This window comes from Mustela lutreola, chromosome X (assembly GCF_030435805.1).
Source record: "Mustela lutreola isolate mMusLut2 chromosome X, mMusLut2.pri, whole genome shotgun sequence".
Classification (NCBI taxonomy): Eukaryota; Metazoa; Chordata; class Mammalia; order Carnivora; family Mustelidae; genus Mustela; species Mustela lutreola.
In genome coordinates, this window is record NC_081308.1 from 39005049 (window position 1) to 39024596 (window position 19548).

General features: G+C 41.4%; 2 protein-coding genes across 6 annotated transcripts in view; one reads left to right on the top strand and one right to left on the bottom strand.

Moving 5' to 3' along the window:
- The window catches only part of EFHC2 (EF-hand domain containing 2), a 194112-nt gene that overhangs the window by 122784 nt on the left and 51780 nt on the right, over positions 1-19548 (bottom strand). The window lies entirely within an intron of this gene.
- Positions 7216-10116, top strand: LOC131822078 (putative deoxyribonuclease TATDN2). Its single transcript, XM_059158477.1, has 2 exons — positions 7216-7447; positions 7689-10116. Exons 1-2 carry the CDS (start codon positions 7216-7218, stop codon positions 9653-9655), a joined length of 2199 nt encoding a protein of 732 aa, XP_059014460.1. The 3' UTR covers positions 9656-10116.

The window sequence follows — 19548 nt, forward strand, 5'->3', positions numbered from 1 at the left end:
GAGGAGCTACTCAGTTTTCTTGGGCCTCCTCCAGGTGTACACTTTCTTAAGCTTTTGTTTGTTTGTTTGTTTTTTCTCCTGCTAATCTCTTTATTACAGGGGTGTCTTGGCTAAGAACCTAGAAGGTGGAGGGAATAGGACTTTTCCTCCCCTACAAAAGGCAGAGAGCAAGTCAGGAGCAGAAGAGACTAAAAGATAGAAAAGGAAGAGAGCGAACTAGTAAAATGTAGCGAAGTAGAATACCAAGGAAGAGACACCAAATAGGTTAAAAGTGATCTCACCCAGATAAAACACCTCATCACAGAGGAACGCGAAGTACCAGAGTCTTCGGAGAAGAGGACCTAAAATAAAAACCTGCTAGAAATAACAATTTATAGAAACATAATTATGATACAGGGTTTCATCATAATTTATGATGTCAAGCAGAGATTAGATAAATAAGGTCCTACAGGATGTAATTGGCTGTAATTTTCTTGGAAACGGAATGTAAATATCAGTTGGCAGAGCATGTGATCCTCAGTTCCCCACAGGCTTCTGCAAGCCCTACTGTTATTATACAAGGTTACCTGCCTGAGCCCCCAAGGCAATTTGAATATCTGATGCTAGCCTAGAGGATATAAAATCTGAAATCAATTAGTTTTAAATAATAGATACAAGGCATTTCTTCATTATAAAGGAAACATTGGAAATGTTAAGATTTGGGAAATCGGGATCTTCTTACAACAAAAGGCAGAAGGAGCTCTGAGCAGCCAGGAGTGTGTTCCAGCTGCTGAGCTCCTGGTTCTAACTCGATGTAAAGTGTAAATTTTGCCTGGCGGGGAAAGAGTTAATCCTATTTTGTGTGAATTGAGCTGCTCATTTTGCATTGCATATCCCAAATAGCTGGATTTTAACATCGATTTGGATTCCTAATTTCCACTTAAATTGTTTTCAGAATGATTATTGTCTGATGCAGCCCTGCCACACAAAATAATTGCCTGTAGAAGATTGTCCGTCACAGGCTACGCAATGCAATCCCGAGGCAAAAGCCGGAGCCGAATCGTTCTAAATAAATCAGAGAATTTTTAAAGGTGGTGAGGTTGGTGTGACCAATGCATGAGTCATAAAGTCTGTATTACTCAGAAACTCAACATCGAAGTGTCAAAAATTTACAGCTGAATTTCGAGAGAAACTGTCAGGAAAGAGATGAAACACCAGTAATGTTCAATAAGGCTCAACAGTCTATAAAGAGACCAGCATCACTAGTCTAAGTTGAAAATGATGCTTGGGTTCTGTTTGATGAAAAATGCTCAGACAAATCATGGGGTCCTAAAGAAGAAGGTATATAATAGTACAGATAAATGCATAGCTGTTAAAGGTTGGTAGACAATACAAATTCTATACATTTCATGTGGTGGTGTTTGTTCTTCCTGCAAGAGCTGTGATTAAGCCAGTGATTTCTTTTATGATTATAGAGTCTTAGAATTAAGAATATAAACTGTAAGAGATCTGGTACTGCATATAAAGGATGGCTCCCTTATACATGGCAATGAAATATTTATAGAAATTTATTATGCAGGAAGAGAAACAGAATATGACACCCCCCAAATAATGCTTCTTTGGCCTAAGACTTACCTTAAACTGATTCATTTTAAGAAACAGCTCTCAAATAAATAGTTAAAAAAAAAAAAAAAGGCAGCAGACCTGCTCTGATATCCAAGTAAAAGTGACCCATCAGTAAGAGACATTTACAGGTATAAGGGGGATCTCCATTTGTAAGGGTGTCTCCTCCTCTGTACCCAGAAATAGATGAGCAACAAACACCTCTAGAAACTCCAATCAGAGGAGAAGGCAGGGACTTAAGTCTGCAAAACAACGCTACCCCTGTGTACTGTGCTTTGCCTGATAACCTCCCCATCATTTCCTCAGCCTCCCAGCCCCCCACTCCCACAACGACTGACTCTCCACCCCCAATACCCTCTTCCCCATCTTTAGCTGGAGATGGTATTTAAGGCACTGGCTTGGGCCATTTGTTACTCCGTTTTCCTGCGTCTCTCCCATGTACACAAAAAGTATACAGGTTACTAAACTACTTTTTGTTTTTTTTTCTTGTTATTCTGGGTTGTATTACAGGGGCATCTTAGCTCAAGCACCTAGACGGGTAAAGGGAAAATGATTTTTCCTCCCCTACACAAGCTAATTCACAAAAAATTCTAATAAATTGGACAGAGAGAAATTATGTAAGTTCTAGTCACAAATCACAAATACAACTAGAAATGTATTATGGAAGTATAAACAGAAATTCTCACTAATGATTATTGTGCTAAAGGTAATTTTAAAATACAAATACTAGGGGACACCTGGGTGACTCAGTACATTGGGCAGCTGCCTTGGGCGCAGGTCATGATCCCAGGGTCCTGGGATGGAGTCCTGCATGGGGTTCCCTGCTCAGTGGGGAGCCTGCTTCTCTCTTTGCCTCCTCTGCCTGCCACTCTGCCTCCCTGTACTCTCCCTCTCTCTGACAAATAAATAAAATAAAAATAAAAATGCTAAGTATAGAACATAATAAAATTTAAAGATGTACAAACCTATAAAACTTAGGTAAATCCATCATCTTGGGTGAGCTACTGGGTTTAGATGATTACATAAAAGAACTTAGCATTGAAGAGAGCTTACTCAGTTCAATGTTCTAACTCAGCTATTCTCAGCCTTGGCTCTGCATTATGAAATAAGAAAAAAAGAAAAAGAAAGAGAGACAGAGAGAGAAAGAACAAATGAACCAGACCCAAGCCCAAGTAAATTGAATCGGAAACTTAGAAAAAAAAAAAAAAAAAAAGGAAGCAGCAGCAGAAGATAATGGTGACAACAACCAGACCCAAGCTTAAATGAATTAAATTAGAATCTTGAGGGCAGGTAATGATGAGGAGAACAAAGGCAAAAGAAATGAAGATAAAATTAAATCTCACGACTTGCAGTCTATTGAAAAATACTTGAAACAGGCGGAGTGTGACATTCCTCCAGGAACTCACAACTGCCTTAACACTCGGGCTTTGCTTCTGTTCTGCTCATGAGTGACATCATACAATAATTGTCTTTCTCTGCACTGAACATAACAAAAAGGTTTAAAACAAAAAAATCACTAATGTTTTGCTACAGGCAAAAAGCAACCTTAGCCTGACAATAACCAGACCTCCAGGATCTTCTAAGTCTTCTCTAACATATGAAAATCCTTCCAGAAACATCCTTTATCTCTGCACACACACGCCCAACTTACAAGTAAATCATAGACTGTTCCCCACAACCCCAGTGCAGCTTTTCCTGCCCATAAGTCCTGTCCCCCTGCTTTAATCAAAATACCTTTTTTCCACCAAAAATGACCCTTCTTCCCCAGCCCACATCGCATTAGGTCGGAGGGGCATTTTTTTTTTAAAGAGCAACCCAGGTAATTCTGAAATGCAGTCAAGAGTTTTGATTCCATGAGCAATGAACTGAGCAAAACTTTTCAGAAGTGTAAAAATTTGTCATAAAGAACACAAGTAAAAAACAAACAGGATAAGAGCATAAATAGAAGAACTTGAAAGGAAAAAAAAAGCAACTACAATACATAGATCCAAGAGCTTCTTTAATAAATAAGATAAAATTCTAGCAAAGATAATCAAGAAAGTATAAACTCAGAAAGAAAAGATGGTATAACATAAAAATTTAATAAATTATAAGATATAAATCATCTTAAAATATCATGCAAGCTTTTATGAAAATAACTTTTAGGGGCGCCTGGGTGGCTTAGTTGGTTAAGCGGCTGCCTTTGGCTCAGGTCATGATCCCAGGGTCCTGGGATCCAGCCCCACATCAGGCGCCCTGCTCAGCGGATAGCCTCTCCCTCTGCCTACTGCTCTACAAACTTGCACTCTCTATCTCTGTGTCAAATAAGAAATAAATAAATAAAGCTTTAAAAAATAGTAATAGCTTTTAAAACCCCAATTAGTTGGGGCACCGGAATGGCTCAGTGGGTTAAAGCCTCTGCCTTCGGCTCAAGTCATGATCCCAGAGTCCTGGGATAGAGCCCTGCATTGGGCTCTCTGCTCAGCGGGGAGCCTGCTCCACCCCCCCCCCCACCGACCCCCGCTCTCTGCCTGCCTCTCTGCCTACTTGTGATCTCTGTCTGTCAAATGAATAAAATCTTTAAAAAAATAAATAAAAATAAAACCCCAATTAGTGATTTTTGTAAAAACTGTGAATTATCAAAACGCAATGAATGAACCATAACCAAGTAAGAAGTGGAAAAAAAATTACCAAAGAATTGTCTCAACAAAAACCTCCAGCCCGGATGATTTACAAATGGATTCTTTCTAACTTTCAAGGAAAAGAAAATTACCCCATTACACAACTCCCCTGGATACCCGAACAGATGGAAAGCCACAAAGTGAATTCCAATGCCTGACAGACCATTAAAAAAGTCAACTATGGAACAGGAGTCCTCACCTCAGCTACCCATGAGAATCACCTACAGATAAAACTCCTGTTGCTTGGGCGGTATCCACACCCACACACAGTGAAATCCGAATCTTTCAGGGCAGGTCCAAGAATACTGATTTTTATAGCTCCCCAGGGGATAGGAGTGTGCAAGCTTGCTCCAGACTATTTCACTACTTAGGATGCAAGATACAGGCAAACAGAATTCAATAGCCCTGTAAAAGTTATAAGCCACCTGCACGAAGGGCAGCATTTTCCTTCCCCATGCATTTTAAAACACAAGAGTGATTCCTTAACAAGACTGAAAAACATCTGCTCTGAAACAATGGCCTAACTATCCGGCATTATAGTCAGGTAAACTGTGCACCTGCTACAATCAGGGATGGAACAAAAATGCCCCTACTGACGACATTATTTAATATCATTTTGAGGAATTCTGGACAATGTCAGAAGGCATGAAATAAAAATACTAGCAAGAAAGAGACCAAAGTACTATAGGCTGATAAAATAATGGCATTAAGCAAAGGCTGGGTACCTAAGAATAAATAAAAGATTTCAGCATGACCACAAATGAATCAAAAATATTCTTAGGGGCACTGTTGGTTAAGCATCTGACCCTTGATCTCAGCTTGGGTCTTGATCTCAGGGTGGTGAGTTTAAGCCCCACCTTGGGCTCCATGCTGGGCGTGGAGTCTACTTAAATTAAAAAAAAATTAAAAAATATTCTCATGTACTAGAACTAACCAGCTGAAAATATGGTGAGAGAGAAGAGTATGTTCACAATAGAATAAAAATTACAGAACACTTAAAGATAGTTGTAATGAAGACTCTGTGACCCATATAAAACCCTACAAACACTCAAAAATAGAGATGAACTTGACAAATAGTGGAATATATTCTGGATAAGCAGACTAAAATAACATATTTGAAGTTCATTGGTGTTTTGGAGGTATTTGAAAAAAAAATAATTCTAGGTCCACCTGATAAAATAAACAAGTCTGCCTATTAAAGAAAATAATACAAAGTCAGGGTAATGGAGGGGACCTAAGTCTCCCAGATTTTATACCTTACTACAATTTAATGCTTCAATTACTAAAATAGTACAACACCTCAGTAAGAAAAATCATAATAGTATGTGAAAAAGAAGTGGTTTGGAAATAGACCTTATTACATACAGAATTTTTTTTTAAAGATTTTATTCATTTATTTGAGAGAGAGAACCTGAGAAAGCACAAGCAGAGGAATAGCATGGGGGGAAGGGAGAGGAAGAAGCAGACTACCCACTGAGCAGGGAGCCCAATGCAGGACTCGATCCCAAGACCCTGGGATTATGACCTGAGCGGAAGGCAGATGCTTAAGCGACTGAGCCACCCAGGCTCTCCACATATAGGAATTTAACACATGAAAAAGGAACCACGTATCAGTAAGTGAAAAAAGTGCTAACTTGGAATAGCAGCAAGTATATCCCAACCTAAAATAAATTATAATCCCAAATACATACCAGATGGGATTACCAGCTTAAATATAACAGATCCACCCATGTAACCACCCTCCAAACGTGTGTGTGTGTGTGTGTGTGTTAAAGCCTTGAAAGGGAGGATGACCATCCTAGGTTTAGGAGGAAAAAGAAAATTACGAAAGAAATAAATTAAGATTTGAGTAGAAAAACAAGTTATAACCTCAAAAAAAGAAAATGTAAGTAAAAAATAAACACACTAACAAAAAAACCTGAACATGATTATTTATTTTATAAAAATATATTTAGTTAACTTTGAAAAGACCCTTAAAAAGATGAAAAAAGGACTTAAAATTCACCAGAGGGTCAATAAAAAAGGAAAAATGTTTGCTCTAAGATATTATCAGATGAGAGCGAATTAAAATGAGGCAGCAGTTTTGTTTCTCCTATAAAATGGGCCTGGTGGGATTATTCATCATGGATGGGATTTTAAACTACTACAATTCTTCTAGGCAATGTACTGCTATGAGGAACCATTTTTAAATTCCTATACTTCTCAGGAACTCCATTTCTGGGCATGTAGCCCAAAGAAACAAACCAAAATATGGAGAAACATATGTGCAGAGATGTTCTTTGCAGTCTTTTTTTTCCTTTTTTTTAAATAGAAAAAACTCAAGTGAAGGAGCCTAAAAAGTTAACAGAAAGGGAAGGGTTTGGTGAATTATGGCACATCTATGTACTCTGTGGAATATTATGAAGGCACTAGTATGATGTTTTCGAAAACTACAGAGCAGTAAGAAAAATACTTAGGATACGCAGAAATGTTGAGAGAAAAAAACCACAGAACTGAAAATGGTAATATGCTATAATTATAACTATGTTTCTTAAAAGCATGTATATTTAAACTATGTTTTAACAACCATGTTTTCTAAAAGAATGGGGGGAAGAAAAGGAACAAACAGCAAATGATGGTGGCAGTTCCTAGAGAAGCCTGGCTGGGCCACAGATAGAAGTGGGCTTCTGGACCACGGAGGCAAGGTGGAAGAGGCAACGGGGTGCTGGCGGGGACAGGAGCACAGTCCCTTGTGTGTGGAGGGGGAGAGTATTTCCACTGGCCAAAACTAGTCGGGGGAGAGGGGGATAAGCCTCTCCTTTTGCTCCAGGGCTGTGTTGGGTCCTAGCCTAGGCTCCAGGCGCCCTGTGTGTGGTCCCCAAAGCACCCTACCGTCTTTTCAAGGGCTTTAACATCGGAAGGGCCTTGTTTTCCAAACCAAACGGAAGCGCTCTGTAGTCCCGGAAGTGCTTCGATGCCCCCCGGAAGTAGCTCTGTGAGAACGAGTGCTCAGAAATCTCGGAAGCAAGTTGTGGCTTGGGCGCCAGACCAAGCTTTCCCCAAATCTTGGATCTTCGCGATTTTTTCAGAGCGCTTTGAGGTCACGCACTCTGTTGCAGGGCTTTGCCATCTCTGGAACACTGAGAACCATCATGGGCAGCTGAAAGAGTGGGGACGAGGTCACGAAGTGGCTGGAGCGGCGCGAAGTTAAGTAGCGAGGGCAACACTCAGGCCCCCCGGTTAATGCGGAGGCCTCTGGGAGCCCACTGATGTGTCCCCTCCAACTAGCCACCTCCTAACTCTGTATTTCCTTCAGGAGAGGCCAGTGTCCCCCACCGCCTGAGAACACAGAAAGAGACTTACAGCTTTCAAGCTGAGGTTTTTCAGGGGGTGCAGCCTGCCAAGGGAAATTCCTCCCGCCAACTCCCCAACCACCCCATTCCTCAGGACCAGGTGTGGGTGGAGCCTCTAAAAAACGCCTGATTCGAGGGAGCACTTGGGGCTCCTCCCATCGGCGGACTCCCCTCTGCTCCAACTCTCCTGGGCTCAGCCCCTCCCTAGAGGAAATGGCTTCTTTCGAGGAGGCCTACCGCTTTAGGAGCAGTTCCAGACAGAGTGCCAGTAACTCCACTAACTCTGAATTTGCAGCCCAGGCTGAGGGTCACAGTGATAAGTCCGAGGACCCAAACAATGTCAGGAGAAAGAGTGCTACACTGCATGACCAAAGCGCTCCATTCATCTATGGAAAGGGTATCCAGGGCACCCAGGGAAAACTGATGCCAGAAGCAGAGGAAGCTGTTGGTGCAAAACCCAGCAGAAGAGAGCATCTCAGCCCTGGACAAAGACCTGCCAGGGTCGTCACCTTCTCTGCTCCTCCGAAAAAGCAGCTGCCAGCCCCCGAGGTCAGAGTGGAGAAGGAAATGATAGCGATAGAAGTCAACAGTTTTGGTAATAGGAGAGTGATTATGGATCCGCAGGAGAAACCCTGTAAGAAGTTGCCAGGTGACAGAACGGTGCTCAATTTGGAAAAAGGCTGTCCGGTCCCCAAATTTCTAGACAGACGTGACTGTTGTTCAGAGATCCAAAAGCATCAAGAAAGGGAGGCAATCGCTGAGCGCCCCTTTTCACTTAGTCACCCGCCTGGTGTAGAAGAGCTAGCTGCAGCCAGATTCCCTCAGGAGAAGCCAGTCTCCTTGGGTTTCTCAAGAGTTTCAAAGCCTCCATCCTTCACCACTGGTGGTGTCCCGGACCAACCTCATTTGCACAGGGGTCTGCGGCAGGCCTATACCAGCTACTGGAGCAGCAGTCCCCAGCCTTCTTACTCTCCCTCTGTGGGCAGCAGCAGCGACAGCACACCCCAGGCCGGGAGGAACAGCCGCAGCTTTCTCAGTGATTATCCTTCCGGCTCAGAAATGCACTTCCAAAACTGGTCCAGAGACTGGAAGGCATTAGAGGAAGGTCCATCCCCGAACTTTCATGCCTCTCGTTTCTCCAGAAGTTTAGAAGCCCGGGAGCAAACCGTCCAAGAGGAGACCGCATCATATCCTTTTGGAGAATATGTGTCTAATTTGGGGCCCAGATGCCACTGGAATCGAGGCCTAGGTCATGGTTTCATTGACACCCATTGCCACTTGGATATTCTCTACTCCAAGCTGTCTTTCAAAGGGACCTTTAGCAAGTTCACAGAAATATACAACTATACCTTTCCTAAGGAATTTCAGGGCTGCATCTCTGATTTTTGTGATCCTCGCACACTAAGGGATGGCCTCTGGGAGGAGCTGCTGAAAGATGATCTGGTTTGGGGGGCCTTCGGCTGTCACCCCCATTTTGCACGTTACTACAATGACACTCAAGAAAGAAAGCTTCTGTACGCCTTACGGCACCCCAAGGCCATAGCGTTTGGAGAGATGGGCTTAGATTACTCTTACAAGTGTACCACCCCAGTTCCACAGCAGCACAGGGTATTTGAGAGGCAGCTGCAGCTGGCCGTGTCTCTGAAGAAGCCCCTGGTGATCCACTGCCGAGAAGCTGATGAAGATCTGCTGGGCATCATGAAAAGAAGAGTGCCCCCTGACTACAAGATCCATAGGCATTGCTTCACGGGCACCTACCCGCTCATCGAGCCCCTCTTGAAGTATTTTCCCAACATGTCTGTGGGGTTCACAGCGGTCCTGACCTACTCTTCTGCCTGGGAGACCCGCGAGGCTCTGAAAATGATCCCACTGGACAGAATCGTTGTGGAAACTGATGCGCCCTACTTCCTGCCTCGTGGAGTTCCCAAAAGCGTCTGCCAGTATGCCCACCCGGGCCTGGCCCTGCATACGGTTCGAGAGATTGCCAGAGTCAAAGGTCAGCCTCTCTCCTACACCTTGGCCATCTTGCGCAAGAACACTAGTTACCTTTACAATCTTTAAGCAAAGAGGGTATCGTCAGGAGTCTTCCAGGAAAGGGGGATGAACAGCCCAACAGCACAGACTTGGTTTGAACTCTGCCTGTGTCCCAAGGTCAAGGACGTGTTCAGCGAGTCCACTGGGACAGAAAGAGACCATAATAGGATGCTGGCTTCAAAACCTTTTCATGAGACTTCTGCTTCAGGCTGGTAGGGTGGGGTGCAAAAGAGTGGAAGGAGGGTAGGGGGGAACTGCTCTCAACGTTATCAAGGTTTTTTTCCTCCCAGCCAAATTGTGCCAGGGTAGGCAGCAAAGAAGAAAGTGTTCCATAGGGTCAGTGGGTTGACTAATCCAAATCCCTGTTCTCTGCCGCCTGGGTTTTTGAGCAGTTAGCGCATAAAGTCACCCTCCTTCCTACTTGCCCTTCAAGAAACAAACAAACAGCAAAGAAGGATGAATTTTAAAAGTAAGCTAGGTAATTTGTTCTGTTGATTCCCAAAATGTATTTGTTATTATAGGAATTCTAGAACCCATATGGTTTGTTCTTAAGTTCATAATTCAGTGGCTGTGCAATTTGCAATTTCTTATTTCTAAAGATAAACCAACACTAGCATTTCGTCGCAAAGGAAATCGATTTAGATAAAAATTAGTCTGTTAATAGTCAGAATGGGCCAGGTGTGTGATGGGGGGAGCTCTCCATGGAGGAGCTTGGAGTGATGGGAGCCAGAGCAGTCGAATCTCAGAGCAGCACTGAGATGAGTTTCATATCTGAGCTGAACTCCCGACGCTTGTATAACTGCACACCTCTCACGTAACCAGTATATTAATAGCAACTGTTATTCAGATTGCTCTGACTCTTAACAAGGCCCAACTGTATACCACTGAGAAATGCTATTCTCCCGAAGGACAGAAACGGAGAAGAGCTTCAGGTGCCCACTGGGCAAACAGCCGTCCTTCCTGTGAGATTAAAAGGAGCCCACATATTTGAGTTCAAAAATCTAACTCTGCAAGCCAAAGCACACACCTAAATCCAGGAGTCTCTTGATGAAAATAGGCCCAGCATACTCCAGACTTCTCTAGATTCCCGTGGGCCCATTTATCCAGTTCCAGAAAAATCTGCCGGCTCCTCACCATCTGGTTCTTAGCTCAGAAGTCTCCTCCACAGAGAAGCCTTCCCAGACTACCATGTACATAGTGCTCCCCTCACCTGGGGAGAAAAAAACTGCTTGGCTTCCTGTTTTGATTTAATCCTAGCACTCAGCACTGTCTGCAAATTGTGTATTTACCTGTGTGTTTGTTGGTTATCTTCCCCACTAGGTTTATAAGCTTGTCAGTCTTGTTCACACCCCATACACCTTGTACATATACCCAATGTTAGAATAGTGCCTAGAACAGTGCAGGCACCCAGCAAAGATTTCTTGAGTTAACCTATGAGTGAACAACAGACTCCACCGACCCCTGTGAGTTAATGACAATATTTAAGCAGGGGGTCAGATATTAGGGAGAGAAGAGAGAAAGAAACCATCTTATTTCTAGCACCCCTCTCTAACTTAAAAGGCAAGGATTAAAAGGCAGCCATATTCTGCTGTTTAGAGGTCCTCCATTAAAGAGAAAAAATATCAAGGTGAAGCCCTACCAGGAACTTGACAGTTCAGCTTTCCGAAAAATAACACTGAGTAGGTCACAGACTTTTCCCCTTTGCTGGGAATCCATTTGGAGAAGGAGGAATTATCAGTGTAAGAAAGCTGTAAGTGCTTTACTTTGCTTTAGTAGGACCAAAAGAAGTTGATGCGATGAAAAAGGTGCAAGTTGATTATATTTTCATGACAGCAAACCTTCAGAAACGAAGCCGGTGTTTGAAGAAGTTGTTTTTTCTTTTCCCCATTTAATGTAGACTGTAAATAGACTTTGCACAAAGTGTGTCCTTCGACCCACAGGAGCCCTGACCTTTTCATAAAGGATTGCCGGAAAGAAGGTTCTGTGGACACACGTAATGGGGAAACACTGAGTACTACAAAATTTAGATTTTGGTGGAGGGGGGAGGAAACTCACATGCCCTTTGATAAGCTAATGTGAGCCACAAATCCTCAACTTCCTCAAAGTTAATTCGTTGGATTAAGTTGAGGTACAATTCAACAAGCTAAATTCTTTGGGCACGCCAGCTTGGAAAACGTGACTTCAGGTCACACTTCTGCTGTTGCGGTCCCCTTGTCACATTGTGGATGTGCCTCTATTTCTCACATCTTCTTTCATTTCCCTCTCTCACTGTATAAGATCCACCGAGAACAAAACACCATTTAATCTGATCCTAGCAAAGTGATGTTACCAAGCGGGCATTTTAACAGTGGGTCCGAGTGAACAACAGCATATCTAAGTACACATTCCACAAGATAAAGAGATCGTATGTATATAGCAATGAATTTTCCTCTCCAAAAAGAAATGGAGAAAAGACAATCTTCTTACCTGCATAGATTATATTCGGCTGTGTTTCTAACACACAGGAGAGAGCCTTGCCATAATTCAGCTTTATTTCATTGGGAATGAGAGTGAGCAATGTAGTTTTTTTTGTTGTTTTTTGTTTGTTTGTTTGTTTGTTTGTTTTTGTGAGTGTAGTATATCCAGAGTGGCCCAAATCAAAAATCCAGATCTTCCTTATTTCATGAATGTACTAAAGAGCACTTCGTCTATTCATGTTACTAGTAAAAACAAACTATCAAAATCTTGTGATGGAGATGTGCAAAATTTGGGGCACTCTATAAATGGCTTTCTAGTGATAGAGATTCCATTGAACCTCAAAGAATGATTAGAATTCGTATGTTTGCATGGCTCTTCAAAATTGGTGGGTCTGCTCTCACATTCTAGAGGCTTCAGAGAGCCATGAAGGCAACCGGTGATCTAGAAATTCAATTTGCCGTTAGTGGTCTCTGGGCTATTGGTCAGCCCAGAGTCACAAGGCCTCTTGGGCCCATTACCAGGCTCCCTGAACCCTGGCACTCCTTTGACTGCATGTCAATATTTTGCTGCTCTTAAATTTTAGAAAGGCAGCTCTTTTCTACCTTTAAAAAAGCTCCACAAGAACGAACTCCCTACTTAGAGAAAGATTTTGTTGTTTTAGTTAGTCTTTATTCATATGCAAAATTAGTCCCTGCTTATAATAGGATTTTTGTGACAACTCAAGAGCACAAAGTAGAATAAAAAATAGGCCATAATACTTAGAGACAGTCACTTTAACAACCGGAGTGGCTCCGTGGCAGTGTTCTTGGTATTTCTGTAGTTCTTGCCAATTCCAGTATTGTAGTCTTTGAATCAGTTTTGCTAATGTTTACTAGAACTTTCATTTCATAGTTAGCATAAGTTAGACATTTTATTTCCTCTGAATTTGTGATTTAAATACATTATTTTGTACATCTTGGTTTGCTATCCTGAGCAAATGAGCTACAAGTTTACTAATTCTGTTGTCTGTTCTAAAGATTCAACTCTTAGACTTTTTATTCAAATCTATTCTGTTTATGGTTTTTATGAAATCCTGACCCCACTCCCCTTCAATTGCTGGATGATCTGTTTTATTGTGTTGGTTTTTTTCCCCTAATGCCTTACATTAAATGCTTAGTTTATTTTTAATTTTGGGGGAAAGAACAAGGCCATCCAATACTATAAATCTGCCTCTAATTGTAACTCTGTTCTATCTATAGGATTTTTTATTTTCATGAAATTTACTTTTCCACTGTAAAGATTCATATATAAAGTATTACCAATATATGAACAGAGAAGAACAGAAAGTACAGGTTTTTCTGCTACCTGGAGCCCACTGTTTTGTTAATGTCTTCCCCTTAAGGTAACTGTGATTATATAGCTATGTCAAATTATATGTACTTTAAAAAAAAATGCATATGGTTTCATGCCCATACTTACTGAAGATTTACATGCTATAATATCCCCCCACAGTGGGATCTGGTGTATTTTTCTTTCTTTCTTTCTTTTTTAATGTAGCTAGAAACACAAATCTTGTATTTTTTTTAAGCAAAGCTAAAGAAAGAACATGTGCAGGTCCTAGGGAAAGACAATATAAAGATAAGCTTTTTTTTTTCTTTTGACTGAGGGAGAGTTTCCCTGTATTCATTATTTTTAAAGAATTTTTAATTGAAGTATTAATTCCAAAGATTAGTATCTACTGCAACTTATCTAAGTAGAGAAAAGTAATAGGTTTTTCTTTTTTTAATCCCTGTATTGTATTTGGGGCTCATTTCATCTCATCGTTGTTCATTATAATTTTATCTTTCAATAAACATTTTAAAATGTTGTCATGTTTTGAAGTTTTTATTTTATAATCATAAGGTTTCTATTGCTCATCACTAATCCTTTTATTTCATAACTTCACCATGGTTGAACTGTTTAATTTGCTTTATAATTGGCTGGAGTGCATCTTCGAGCAACTTCCTCAGGAAAAGTACGCGGATGGCGTATTTATGAGAAATCACATATCTGAGAATATCTTTCCACTGCTTTCACTAATGAATAACACCTCGGCCGAGTCTAGTATTTCTGGGTCACAAACATTTTCCTGTAAAAGTTACAGACATTGCTTCATTGTCTTCTGGCATTTAATGTTGCAGAAAATTCTAATGCTAACTTCTGCTTTGGGGGTTAAACTACTTTTTCTGATCAGGATGTTTGGTAATTTCTTTGCTTTATCCATGAAATAAACAGAAAAATTGCCAAACTGTATCAAATTATTTTTCTCTCTTCTGCTACGTTCTCTGGTACATGGTAAGGACTCAGTCTTCAGGTCTATGTTTTTTTAAAGTCAAGAAGGTGGGATCTGTTTTTATTATTTTCGTATAATATGCTTAATTGCTTTGGCTGCTTTTAATCTAGCTTCTAATTCTTTCAGAACTGTCTGTATATGAGAACTCTGCTATTTGTCCGGCCTTCCATTACGCATCTCGTCCTCTTAGAGCTGACCTTGCTTCACATTGAGGGAGAATTTCTCAGGTTTGCCTTTACCATCATTCATCTCATTTTCTCCAACGTTCACTTTTTTTCTTTACCAATATAATGCATCTTTGAGTTCCCTCACACTTCCTTCTTAAGCGAGCTCCTTTGCCTTTCTGCCTAGAGTCTTATTCAGCAATATTTTAAATTTATTCTCTCGCTCTATTTTCTTCCTCCAGCTTTCACCCCCCAGAGATTGCTTTCACTGCTTCCTTCATTCTGTTACTTCCGTGCACTCAACAGAAAGCACAGAGCAAATTGTTATTAAAAGTATTCATTTTTCCTATAGAAAATATTTTTCTTCCTCTGCCTCTTAAATACTCTACTCTCCTATATTTACATCGCGGGCTTTTCGGAAACCTTATGTTGGCTTTCTTTGTTCATTCTTGAACAAAGAGCCATCTATCCAGACTGGTGTTTCCCCCCAAAACAGGGTGGGTAGGATTCCCCTCTCCCTTCCTTCACCAGCCATTCTGAGGTTTTTTGATTCCTCCTTCCACTGGGAGGCTGGTTGATAGAAATTCACATACAGCAGGTTAAGAGAAGTAGGGAGGGAGGTGGCGGCCGAGAGTAGTTCCCTAGGGGGAAAACTTTCCCATTTTCCATATAAACATTTTCTAAATTGACCTGACCTCTGTCTACTCCAGGAACAGAGCCAGTCTTTCCTGCAAACCGCCTGTGGCGACAGAGCCATACCCTAATGCAACTATTCCTGGGGCTCCTCCTGACACTCCTAAGCCACCTATGGCTGTGTAAGTGAGCCGTGTGCAAGCCCCTACAGGTGGTCCTAACCGCCCCCCACCTCAATTCTTGACACTTTTTTTTTTTTTAATGAAGTGAAACTGCCACGTTGTTGGCTTAAGTACATTTCCTCAATATGAGCCCATCTGCACTACACCTAGTGGAAATTCCTCCAAGATTTCAGCATAAAGATGGACCTACCACCCCCAACCTCCAACACTAATAGGATTTCTCCATATTTTAAAATGTTGCAGTCATTTTAATTGGGACTGCGAAGGTGAAGAGGTTCATCTAAATATCAAAGCTCAAGTTAGAATCTCACTCCAAATTCTCAATTTTTTCCTCTCACTTTTTTTTTTTGATAAATTTATGTTCCTATGGATACTGTGTTTAAATAGGCATATCTTATTTTAGGAAAATTCAACTTATACAATTCTGAATCTCATTTAGCTTGCTGAACACAGAAGAGGGTCAGTAAAGGTAAGTTGAATGACAAAAAATACAAAATAGAGAGAGATGACTTCTAAAGAATTTTTTATTACAAAAATATTATCATCATAAATCTACTTATGATCTGTGCTCAAATTTTTCATAACTAAATCTAGGGTTTAAGATGAAACACACCTATATGGACAGTGTAAGCATCCATCAAATTTATTTTTACTTGTCTGCTGCTTCTTAAGACCTGATTTTATGATGAATAAAAGGGAAAAAAGATGTGGCTAGAATATCAGAACATTCTTCTTGTGGCTTTATCACTAATTAACCATATAACTGGTGCAAACCACTGAAATTCCTTTGTTTGCTGGTTAACCTTTCAGCAAAAAATTAGAAAATCAACACTTCCTAACCACAGGACAGTGCAACACTATTTAAAGGACCAAGAAAATTATGTATATATAACAGAGCTTTGGAGAGAAAATGAATGTATAAAAATACTGAATAATATATAAATCAGTGTAGGATGCAAAGCTGGAAGCTTAAAAATACTGTCAAAACCACATCTAAAATAGTCTTTTCACATCCTTATGGAATCTATTGAGCAAGGCAATTAAAAAAACACTTGATATTACTAAGAGAAAAGGTTCATATTCACTGCTTTAAGTCAGACATCCTGGGAAAATAATTAAAACTAGAAGGGATCACACCTCATCCAAAAGAAATCATGTTGTGAATCATGGAGTTTCATTAACTGAATAGAGAAAACTGAATATCGAAATATTCAGTATAAAATATACAAAAGAAAAACAGCACCTACAATATAAAAAATAAAGGGAAAATATATTTGGTAAAAAATACATATAATTGACATTTACCAAATGTGTGTGTGTGTGTGTGTACGAATTTTTTTTTCTCCCAGAGGGAATAATATGAGAACTGAGGCAAACATGCCCCCTTCTGCCACCATATTGAGATACATGCTTTCCAGGTGGGCTTCTACCTTAAAGAGTCAGAAAAAAGATGCTTAGGAAGGATGACTTGTGTGTTCTCTTCCAATCAAAATAATCCATTCTGTAATTCTAGTAATTACCCAATAAACTGGACTCCCCAGTACACTGGACTGCCCTACGGGTTTCAAAGTTTGTGATTTTTACTTCCCACAAGTGCATCAACAGCTGAGACCACAAAATGGATACTCAATACAAGAAAGGCTCCTTTATCAAAAGCAAAGTAATACAGACCAAGTGAGTTACAGAGCACCTGCCAAATTCAAACCTGTGTGTGGAGGGTAAATGTCTCAAGACAGTCTCTCCAGCTCTCAGGATTGTATAGTCAAATAAGGGAGATGAGATTACATGCAAATGACTCCAAAGCAGGGTATGGTATCTCCAAATAATTATAATGCATTGGCTATAAAGCAAAAAGCCATTAGAGATTCAATAATATTTTTAATTTTTTTAAAAAAAGATTTTACTTATTTGACAGAGAGAGAGAGATCACAAGTAGGCAGGGAAGCAGGCAGAGAGAGAGGGGTGGAGAAGCAGGCTCCCTGCTGAGCAGAGAGCCCAATGCGGGGCTTGATCTCAGGACCCTGAGACCGTCACCTGAGCCGAAGGCAGAGACTTTAACCCACTGAGCCACCCAGGTACCCCTCAATAATATTTTTAAAAATCCATTTGGTGTACCTTGCTGAGTCCTGCTATGTGTCAGGCACTGTGCTAGACTCTTGAGATTCAAAAATAAATGAGAAATTGGCAGCATTGGTCAAGTAGTCAGAATGGATCAGACAATGTGTTTGGTGCTTTTACGCTCTACCTCATTTATCCCTCACAACACATCAACAACATAGGGGATATTGTGATCATTGCTTTATAGAAATCGAGGTTTAGGATGCTAAATAATTTACCGAAGAACTCAAAATAAGAGAATGGGATAGCTGGGGTTAGAAATCAAACTTCCTGGTTGCCTGGGTGCCTCAGATGGTTAAGCGGCCGCCTTCGGTTCAGGTCATGATCTCCGGGTCCTGGGATCTAGCCCCACATGGGCTCCCTGCTTAGCGTGGAGAAGGGGGCTGTCTTCTTCTCCCTCTCCCTCTGCCTCTCCCCACCACTCAGGCTCTCTCTGTCAAATGCATAAACAAAATCCTAAAACAAAAAAAGAGAAAAGGAAAAGAACTGAAACTGCCTAGCTTCAGAGGCCACAAACTAATCACAATCTCCCAAACTGCCACAAAACCCCAGTACACTTCAGCTCCATGGAAGACACAGAGAAGCCTAATGGGGCTATTGTAATAGCGTTTCAAGGTGCTCCAGTAGGAGATGTGCCTAACCACCCAAGAGCATCAAGAAGAAGGCAGCACGTCCAGGTGGCATCCGAAATGGGTCTTCAAGGTTGAGAGATGGAAGAACTCCACATACGGACAAGTGGGTAAGGGCATTCTCTGCAGAGGGAACAGCATGTGCAAAGTTACAGGACCATGTTAGTGCTCCCAGATGGGCAGTCCTGTAAGTCTTTCTGTGTGGCCAAAAGCTGAATGGGAAAGGGAGGGCAGAGGTGATGAGATTAGCAAAGCACAAGAGTCAAAAGACTGGTGGTCCTTGGGTCACGCAAAGTTGAGTCAAAGGACTGTAGACGTTTTGGAAAGTTAACTCTGTAGCAGCATGGACAGTTGAGTGAGAGGATCAGATTGGAAGCAGGGACACCACCGAAGAGGCTGCTCTCCAGGGGAGAGACGTGAACTAGGAGAGCAGTGATAGCCTTGAAAAGAAGCGGATGGAATAAAGATTTCAGAGGGAGATGAGAGAAAACTTGGGTCGACAGTGAAAGAGGGAGCACAATGGTGATTCTCTTATTTGCTTAAACATAAAAATATGTAACATCATGATGTAGCATTTAGATAATAAGCCAAACGTGCATACTCTCAGCATGATGGTTTATTCCAAGAGAAGACGGAGCGACCCACTAGCAACTGAAAAGTCCATCTCGTCTGAGATCTCTGAAGAAACTGTACAGGTGATCCAAATTTATGCTGTACATACACTTCCTCCAAAATGCCTTTCCTCTTCTTTTCCAATTTTCAATAGTCTCTTCACTTCCTCACCATTGTTTCTGTCCGTGAGCTTTCTCTCTCTCAACCCACCCCCACTCTAGGCGTCTTCATTTCTTACATCCCCAAAACCCAAGAGTCTAACTGAAAGACTCAGAATAATCCTCAGCAGATAGAGGATGGGGGAGAATAGGAATGAGCAAAGACAAAGTTTTGTTCAGCACACAGGGCATGGGGGAAAAAAGAGAAAGCTGAGAGCACACATGAAGAATATTATTCCAGGGGGCCCCTGGGTGGCTCAGTTGTTTAAGCATCTGCTTCTGACTCAGGTCATGATCCCAGGGTCCTGGGATCAAGACTTACGTCAGACTCCCTGCTCAGCAGGGAGTCTGCTTCTTTTCTTCCCCTGCTTGTGTTCTCTCTCTCAAATAAATAAATAAAACCTAAAAAAAAAAAAAAAACAAAAAAAAAAAAAACAAGAATATTATCCCAGGGGGCCTCAGTGGCTGTCAGCTAAGCATCCGATGCTTGGTTCAGCTCAAGTCATGATCTCAGGGTCATGGGTTCAGGCCTGCATCAGGCTCCATGCTCTGCACAGAGTCTGCTGGAGATTCTCCCCCTCTCCTGGTGCCCCTCCCCTCACTCACACACACACCTGCATGAGCACTCTCTCTCTCTAAAATAAATAAATGAAACA